Source organism: Protopterus annectens, chromosome 2.part2 (genome assembly GCF_019279795.1).
Source record: "Protopterus annectens isolate FY-2018-M chromosome 2.part2, PAN1.0, whole genome shotgun sequence".
In the NCBI taxonomy this organism is placed as follows: Eukaryota; Metazoa; Chordata; order Ceratodontiformes; family Protopteridae; genus Protopterus; species Protopterus annectens.
In genome coordinates, this window is record NC_056730.1 from 479,624,584 (window position 1) to 479,634,617 (window position 10,034).

General features: G+C 35.9%; 1 protein-coding gene across 1 annotated transcript in view; it reads left to right on the plus strand.

The window, feature by feature from the left end:
- SV2C (synaptic vesicle glycoprotein 2C) overlaps nucleotides 1-9,585 on the plus strand; it is a 1,515,246-nt gene extending 1,505,661 nt beyond the window's left edge. The window contains exon 13 of the mRNA XM_044063964.1: nucleotides 8,045-9,585. Within this exon, the coding sequence (XP_043919899.1) occupies nucleotides 8,045-8,228 (184 nt within the window). The 3' untranslated portion in view covers nucleotides 8,229-9,585. The remainder of the gene's footprint in view (nucleotides 1-8,044) is intronic.
- Nucleotides 9,586-10,034: the final 449 nt, after the last annotated feature.

Sequence of the window (10,034 nt, forward strand, 5' to 3'; positions counted from 1 at the left end):
GTATTTTGGTTTTATAATAAATTTGGCTTCAAGCTATTTTCAGTGTGCCTGGACCATTCGTATTTTGTGTTTACTGGTGGTCTGACTAACGGTTTCTGCTATTTCTCTGTGATTATTATGGCTTTGGTATAGTGTGAACAGTGAACTGAGGGGTATTTTTAGTGGCCATTACTGGGATCTCATGAAGCTGCATCATTAATTATATATTTTTGCTATTGTTAGATCTGACACTAAGCCAAATTTGTACGGAGGCTGTTGACTAAAATCTTGGGATATAAAATCATTTATGGAACCATATTTGCACAGATTTTGTATGCCATCAGGCTTAGTAAATGGTGGCATTTAATAAGGACATGTATCTTTTGGGGACAATGTGGACTTTTGGCATTTGTTTATAAGCAAATATAAACGATTTATGAATCAAGGTTTATTTATATGTAGGACAGAAATCTGTTGGACAACCTTCTATATATGTTAGGTGACAATACTAGTTAGTTAACCAGAGGTATTAATATGGTTTTTTGAAACATTTATTCAGCCATCAGAGAGTTGTTGACCCAATATTTTTTTTTTCAGATATTATCTAATTCAAAGTATCCTTACACAGGTGACTGTGTGCTTCCCTCTGTTTTCCAATAACATGATTACCAATTGGATGTTATATGAATAATAAGGAGGCGTAGTTTCATGTGTTTGTTGAATTTGAATATTTTGCATCTATGGTTGTGTGATTTTTGCTGATTTTTGATCACAACCATATAAGGGTCTTGACCTACACACACGAGGACTATTATGGTTCCCTGGTTATTTCTACTGAATGAACGATTTATACAGTGTGATAAACCAGCAGTGGTGATTAGTGGTGGTTTCTGCTTGTGAATAACTATCTAGGGGAATGTAGCATCTCGTATATATTGGCTTATACCAGGTTTATGTTGAATGTGGTTGCATGGAACTGGTTATGATTGTCTGAATATGGGAGGGCTATTATTGTTCCCCTATATTTATAGTGCTTATGCATTTTGGTATCTTTTTGGGATAGGAATTATAAGTTTCATTTTTAATGAAAATAAAAAATAAAAATTATTACTGCTAAGCACTATATGGGGGGTTAGCCACAGCCATCTGTACTTCACTATACTATCATATTTGTTTTTTTATTGGGTCGACACTCTGTTGCGTTGACTAGTGGTTGTTCCAGATTTGGGATTTATTTGGTATGTGTTGATTTAATAATATAATTTGGCCAGATTTGGCCATACATTTTGTATTCAACATGGACTTGGCTTCCATTCTGAAATGTCTATCTTCTGATAAAGATGACTTGCAGGTTTTTGGGTTGAGGCCTATAGATAATGGAAGTATGGAAACTGCTAACTCCAATGATTCCTCTAATCATTGTAAACTTGCTTTTCAAAAACTTATGAGAAGCATGAAAACACTCAGAACAAATGTTCGGCATTTGAAATTTTTTAAAGCTTACTAGATGAAGGGGGTTAGCCCCAGGGGATTACGGGTTAGGACTTAACCCTTAGGTCACAATAGAGATGAAACCTTAATGGAAGAATGGGCACAAGTTCAACAAAGGGCCTCTGTGCGCTTTGTTGATCTCCTATCATCATATTATGAACGAATTGTAAATCAATGCACTACGGAGGTAGAATCCTTTTCTGAGGATATCAAAACTTACAAAACCTTACTATGCTACATGCCTTAAGTGAGCTTAGTACTGAGCTACTTAACCTAGAACATCAATTAAAGGAGAAGAAAATGAGGAAATTCATCCGGGACATGGATGATTATCAAAAGGGGAAACCATTTGAAACATATAAGAATGTGAAGTTTAATACTGCTGATAGCAGACCTCAGATCCACAAAAGAAAGCGACCCAAATCTATTCTGAAGAAGTCTAGGATGGTCTCTAGTGGTACTTTGGGGGATGAATCATCCTCCATTATGGATATGGATGGCAACCACACCCTAGAGTCACCCACTCCAAAAAGACGAAATTTGGATCACCTTTGCGGGTTAGGCCCAGGAGAGGGGGCAGGGCAAATAAGCAATTTGCAGAGCCTTTTGAAAATCATGATACAACGGTAAATAATTGTACAAATGTTCATAATATTTCACCTGTACATCTTTCAGGGATTGAAATTGAACGACTGAATAAAGGCTTAAACTTTGTCCCTGGCTTTTTTGCTATGGAAGATTCTTGGGCTCAGGATGTGATTTCTTTTTGCCACCTGTTAAATTTAAGACTTTATTTTGGGTCTGATTTTTCTGCTAATAAAGATGTATTTAAATTTCACAAATCTGCCTTTATGCCCCCATGTACCCACAGGTTGCTATGTTCCAATCTAGTGTTCTCAAATATCTACATTTTGGTTCTCATGAACATTACATATTTCCCCATAATCTCTCAAATACAGAACAACAGGTAATTATGAATCTTAAAAATAATAAGAACTTGGTGATCCTACTGGCTGACAAGGGTGGGGCAGTGGTAGTAATGAATTGGGACATGTACTACGATGAGGTTTTGAAGCAACTGAAAGATGTTAGGTACTATATGTATATGCCCTTGGATCCTACCCTGAGATTTAAGGTAGAAATTGATCGATTTCTTCTGAAGCCAAGGAAGAGGGCATTATCACTGACTCAGATTGTTACCACCTTATGGTACAGGACCTGAAATCTCAATATTTGTACCTATTACCTAAGATTCATAAGGACCTTACTAACCCACCTGGGAGACCTGTTGTGTTGGGGAAGGGCTCCCTTACGGAACCCCTTTAACACTTTTTGACCCAATATCTCCAACCCCTTTTGGGATGTATTCGAGCTCGGATACAGGGCACAACACAATTTTTGGGTATCGTTTCCAATATGCAGATGGAATCGAGTTGGTTACTTTGCACCTTAGATGTTACTGTCTTATACACCAACATTCCACACTGGGTGGGCCTGTTAGTGTTACAGTATTGGCTGGATAAATGTGAACTATACCAACCAGGTTTCAATACATTTTTGGTTTGTTTTGTGGAACATTTACTCACCAAAAATGTACTATACTTTCATGGCCAATACTTTTGGCAGGTGCAGGGTACAGCAATGGGGGCATCTTTTGTCCCCATTTATGCAGATTTATTCATGGCATATTTGGAAGAGAAACTCATTTATGATACCAGTCACAACATATATCTCAATGAGATAGATATATGGAGACAGTATCTTGATAATTGTTGGATGGTGTGGAAAGCTGACAGCATGTATTTACAAGAATGTGTTGAGTATCTTAATGAGAATAAATGGGGTATTGAATTTAAGGTTAATTACTATTCACAACAAATCACTTTCCTGGACATTCTTGTTACCAGGAATACCGATAATACTCTGAATACTCAGATTTATAGCAAATACCCCAATATAATTCTTTACTTTATGCGACTAGCTTCTACCCCCAACATATTATCCAGAACATCCCCAAATCTCAATTTCTTCGGGCTAGATGAGTTTGTTCTGATGCACAGACCTATGAACACTATAGGAAAGATCTTGTGGATAGATTTAAGAACAGGGGATGTTATTTCTGCAAGCAATTGGGCCTCTACCCAGGATAGGAAGGACTTATTACATTATAGGGTACATCAACCGGTTGAAACATCCAAACTAAGGTTGATTATGGCCTTTGGTAGGAATACTGGAGTATTTATGGACACTGTTCAGAGACATTGGAACATTCTAATGGCGGATCATACATTTTCTGAGATTCTAGGTAATAGATGTTCATTTTCCTTTTGGAGAGGGCAAACACTAGGTTCCCACTTTAGTCATAAATATTCCCAGGAACACCCCATTATTTATCAACAATGCACCATTGCAGGTGAAATTTTACATGGTTGTACTCCCTGTGGACATTGTACACACTGTTTGAGGGTTATGAAATCAAGGAAATTCACAAGCAAGAACTCTGCTTTAGTTTATGATATTACATTTTTAGCAAATTGCAGCTCGGATTGGGTGATCTATCTTGCCACATGTTCATACGCTACATTTTATGTGGGGCAAACCTCTAGACTTTTACGGCTACGTATTACCGAACATATCAGTGGCATTAGAAACAAAAGACTGCTTAATGCCCTCTATAAACATACATTAGAACACAAGACTGCCTATTTCAGGATTACGCTTATTAATAAAATAATAGAGAACAGAAATAATAAGTCTGGATGGCATACAGTTCTCAACTCTAAAGAAAAAAGTGGATAATCAAGTTGGGTGGTCTTTTCCCACCTGGATTAAATGAGCGTATTTAATGGACCAATGGGAATTTATACTTAATTATTTGTGTATATATAACTTTGTGGAAGTTTATTTAGTTTGTCACTGAGGAAGGCTAATTCAGCCGAAACCGGTCTGAACCTTTTTTTGGGGTTTGGGTTTTATCCGACCCTTTATGTGTTTATTCAGCTTTTGAGCTCATGAAGCATTAAAAGTGTATTTTCAACCAATCTACTGTGCTGACCTTCTTTTTTTTAATTGAACAGACAGATATACTCCCAGAGATTGCAGCTCCTCTGGAATAAGCTCCTACTTTATGTGAAGCAGAACTCCTCAATGCCTCTATTTAAGTGTAACCTTGACAACTGGAAGGGTAACCGCAAATTCATCCTGGTGGTGGCACCTATGACCCTCATGGACACGGGCAGTTGGTGCTGATCATAGAATCACTGTGCAAAAAATGATCACCTAACTATGGACAATTAGGGTACTCGGGGTTTTTTTACATGGCTAGACTAGGAGATACAATGCTTATCAGAAGAAGCCATGGAAGTAACCATACTTCTCAACCTCTGAGCACAAAAAATCTGGACAAAGCCAAAAATAATTGGGGACAAACACCCAAAAATTGGGAGAGATTTTAAATATTGCTCCTATAAACTTCAAAAGTTGCTAGAATAACACATTTTGTGTTAAGCATAGTTTGAAGGATATAAAGTCAGGAACTCAAATGTTTACCATTATTTAGTGACTTTAATCCTCAGTGATTTGCCAGAAAACCACAAATTTTATGAAGACCAGGCCAAAAAATATGAGGGAAAAATCTGGACATTCTGCAAAAATCTGGACGGTTGAGAGGTAATAATCCAGAAGGCAGAATTTGCAAAAAACACACTATTTTAAAACACACCTTTTAAAAGTTTATTCCATTAAGCACTTTCAGCTAGAAAATACCAGCCTTCTTCAGACATTCAAAAATTATGTGACAAACTCTTTTATAACCCAACCCAAACACTTGAGTCTTAAAAACATAGGATTATAAAACAACAACATATTAAAATGAAATACTTTTAACAATACATTTTTAAAAACATTTATATAAATATTTATATATAACTATCTATGAAAAGTTTTTAATTTTAACTCACAAGAAATAGACACTGCATTATTTAACCCTGGATAAGCAGATGCATTCAAGTGTAAAATCCACCACAACTTTCTGTGTTTTAAAAAATACCCCATGGTCCCCCCTTGGGGGTTTTTTTGCAACTGTTCCAGTATGACAAATTTAAAACTATGGCTTGGGCACATGAGTACAGTTTTTGTGTCATCTTCAGTTTTATCGTGTTTATCCAGCAATAACCCATAACAAAAGAGTGCCCAACATGCATAAATTGCTCTTTTATTTAAGGCTCTGTGGACAGTAAATTTTACATCCTCTCTACAGACTGACTCTAAAGAATATTTTATAGAATGTTAATTACCAAGTTTTCATCTGTGTTTTTTCACCCAGTTCACCTAACTCAAAATTAGGCATGAATGCAGACATGATATTAAATTTGATTTCATTTATAAACCTAATACAGAATGCTTCAACAAACTGCTTGGGATGTGTCTATAGGAGAATGTGACTTGGGGCAACCCTAAGCATGTGAAAGCTCAATAAAAATGAGAACCTATGTATTATTCTGTGTAGTACACACTTCTGATTTAAACAAGAGGGTCCAAATCATTCTTAAATTGACAAGAATAAAATATATACACAAGCAATGGAACGAACCAGGCAGAATCCAGGCAAGAAGCAAAAGTACTGACTTTTGTGCTTTTATACAGCATTACTGACTTTTGTGCTTTTGCTTCTTGCCTGGATTCTGCCTGGTTTGTTCCGTTGCTTGTGTACATATTTTATTCTTGCCAGTTATTCTTTAGCAACGGAAAGATCTTGTGGATAGATTTAAGAACTTGCTGGTTATAGTTATTACACTACTTTTTATTCTTAAACTGAGCTGCAATTAACTTCTAACCTGTAAGTGCTTAGTCTCAGCAGTTCTGTTTAATTAGAGGGGCAAAACAAGTAGTCTTAAAAAGTGCTTTACTGGGAAAAAGCATGACTGGTAATTTATGCGGACACCTAATCCGCATTTTATAATAGTAAGAGAATCAGCAACCCTGATAAAAAATATTCAATTTGAGTTTAAAACTGGAATGTTTCCTTAGTTCATGCTATACTGCAGAAAAGTTTGCTGCCTTAGCATCTTAGTTTCTTCTTCATCAGTATTCTGAGTAAGGTATTAGATATATATATATATATATATATATATATATATATATATATATATATATATATATATATATATACCATATTCATAATCAGCAGTTTCTGTGATTGTCGATAAAGATCACACAGACAAACCATTCAGTAAAAACTGCAAGAAAAATGCAGCTAAGCTGGAGTTTTCAGTGTGATATCTTAAATCTCCTGTAATGGCATATATGGAAATGACCTCTTAAGGACATCAAGTGTTTCAGCTACATGGCTTCTGAATGTCCATTTAGACAGTATACTATCTTCCTCTCTCATCAGTTATACAGAACATATGCATTCCCTTGGTGGTGTTATAATGTACTATGGTTGCTATAACAATGACTCAGGAGGGAGAAGAGGCATGCTCCAATGGGATCAGTCTTATTACTGTATGTACAGGCCTGAAGACTACAAGGCATGACTGAAACAATTAAACGTGAATTATACCAAGTGAAATGCAATATCACCTGGTGGACTAGTTCTGTATTGCAGTCCTCTCTCAGTTACCTCCAGCACATTCAGCCTGACCTCTATCAAACTAGGTAAGCCCAGTAGGCAGAAATACTTAATTTTCATGATGACCCACAAAACCTGACTGGTTAAATGACTTCCTGATAGACAATGTGCAAACTGAGAATGAAGCAGTCAAACCAAGACTACAGATTGAATCAAATTAGCAGATTATAGCCTTAACCTTTTCTGATAATCTGCCAGAATGACTGTAGTCATGAATGACCACTATCTTTAATCCACACATCTGTCACCTTAAGGCCAAATATCCTATTTATCAACTTGGAAGAAAACAGCTGAAAGGGATACATTGGAATACAAAGATCATCTAGGGATCTTTGGGAACTTTTAGATGTATATAAAGAATAGTTGAGTCTTACTAGTGAACAGATGGTTGTAAAAGTACAAAAAAGTAAAACAAAAGTAAATAATGTCATAAGGCCTGGATTGATTGTAGTGATTGTATTGCTTTTAATTGAATACTACAGTGCTGAATGATGTTGAACCATAAATTGTTAGATGAAAGTTTTCTAGATGTTCATTTTTAATATGAGGATTTTCTTCCCTGTAATATCCCCATGTAAGGGCCTTTGTCCCCCCCCCCCCTCCATACTTAGAATTATAATTTACATACTTGTACTGGACCACCATTAAGCTCTACTGCTAGAATTCAAAGAAAGCTTTGACCAGTCATGTGGCTATTGACCAAGTACACTAAAGCGAAAGGTATTTCTTTGCATGGCTTGATGAAGACCCTTTTATACCATTGCAAAGCATCTGAGATACTGTTCATGCCTGCAAAATCATGTTTAGGAAATTAAATATTAGTGCATAGTTTAGCTATATAAGACTAAATTTATTTTAAAAAGTACTATAACATCAACTGTCATGTTGTGTAAAACAGAAAAAAATAATACATAAACATTCATTGTTGTTACTTTATTTCAGGGCAACAGGATTTGGTTTTTTGAATGCTTTGTGCAAAGCAGCGTCTGTACTCGGAAACGTAATATTTGGTTCGCTCGTTGGTATTACCATATCTATTCCTATTCTGCTAGCATCGACTGTTCTTGTGTGTGGTGGCTTAGTTGGACTCCGACTTCCTGACACAAGGAACCAAGTGCTTATGTAACTGGAAAACAAGCCATTTTTAATTGCTATCTTCTTTGCTATTGCGTGCCATGTTTGGAGGGTTAGAGAGCTACACAGTTTTATGATTTACAGCAACCTAAACATGTGCTAATAACAGAACTTTAACCGTCACCGACTGTGATTTGTACTATTATGAATATCTGAGCTATACAAATGTGCTTGTCACTCACTGTCTGTCTTCCTACATTACCATGTGCAGTCATTGTGATTCCTTATCTCATGTATTGTTTACTTCATCTAATAAAAATTTAAATGTACCTAGTTCTCTGGCAAAATCATGAGTTTCAAAGAAAAAGATATTTACAAAAATACAATTAACAAAACCACAAAAGCAAGTTGTTACTTTAGCAGCATTCTTAGATAATGAATTGTTTGCTGTGCCTTCAGAAATGACCAAATGTTGAAATTAAGTGTGATGCAAACAAGGTGATATCTCGCTTACTGTGCTTACCGAAATATTACTTACAACAATGTGTTAACTGATCTACAATAACTACTAACTACAAAATGGAGTGAAAATATGCTTTTCAACTGTCCCTGATTTTGCCTTAGAATGTTCTTCTTTCCCTTATAAATATATCACTAAACTGTGAAGGTTGTAACATTGAATAATGCCAATAAAGTTATTTCTTACTCTTCAGAAAATGAATATCATCATACAAGTTCTTATTCTAGTAGATTTCTGAATGACTGGTCCTGTATTAATGCTGGTTTTGCCCCTGATTCTAAATGCAAGAGTTTGACAGTTAGGGTGGAACTTAACATACCTCTGTCCTGATAAGATACAAAGTTCTAAATCTAAGATCTTAAAACTATACAAGGTTATAGAAGTCTGTTCAGTGAAGTTTACAAGATGAGCAACTTACAAGCAAAGTCCCTAAACCAATTTAACATTCCTTGATTTCCAGCACAGTCATGGCCATCGCCTTTACTGATATAACAAAAGTCTAGGACTAGCATGTAAATGAGCTGTATTTGCTCTTCAAGGGTGCAGGAAGGAACATTGTACCAAATGAATACAGGAGATAATTGCAATTATGTATGGTCACAAGGTGCCATACTGCCAGTAAACTGTGTGTTTCAAGTGGAAGCTAATCTGTTTTGAGGCAGTTCTATATGTGTGTCTCATTTTTGCCATTAATCTCCCTCCTTCATTGTGTTCACAGGGTAAGTGTCTGTTCTTCCCTTTGTCAGTGAACTTCCATGTCAGTTTGCCATTGTGGTCTTTGCTGCTTAATTGCCTGCAGATACACTTTAAGGTCCAAACTCTGCTTACCCTTCTGAGTTATTAGCAATACTGTATGGAATTTTTCTGAAACTTATAAAACATTTCTGGCCCTTCACCAGCATTCATTACACACGAGCCTCACTTGTTTGCATGGTGCTCGTACTGATAAATCTATATAAATCAGCAAACTCTGGTAAGAAAATATGAAAAGCCACTGTTGTTAAACAACACAGAAAGAACATTGTTTTCTTATTAAATTTGTATGGTACTTTAAAATAGCAGTCAGGAAAACTGTTGGATGGAATTACATTCTACATAACTGTAAGATGAATTTTTTTATTAGTTTAACATTATAAATGCAAAATGGTCTCTTTACTTTATGTGCCTGCCTGTGCATATCATCTTTTCTAATCACAGTTCAACATCTTTGGTACTCAAGTAAGTTGTTTTTGGATTCTGTTTTGTGATGTTATAAGCACATTATAAGGTGTACAACTTGTCATGTGCTTTGTAATTCTCTGGCCTTACCATGCTGTGCCAAATTCAGGTTCACAGACT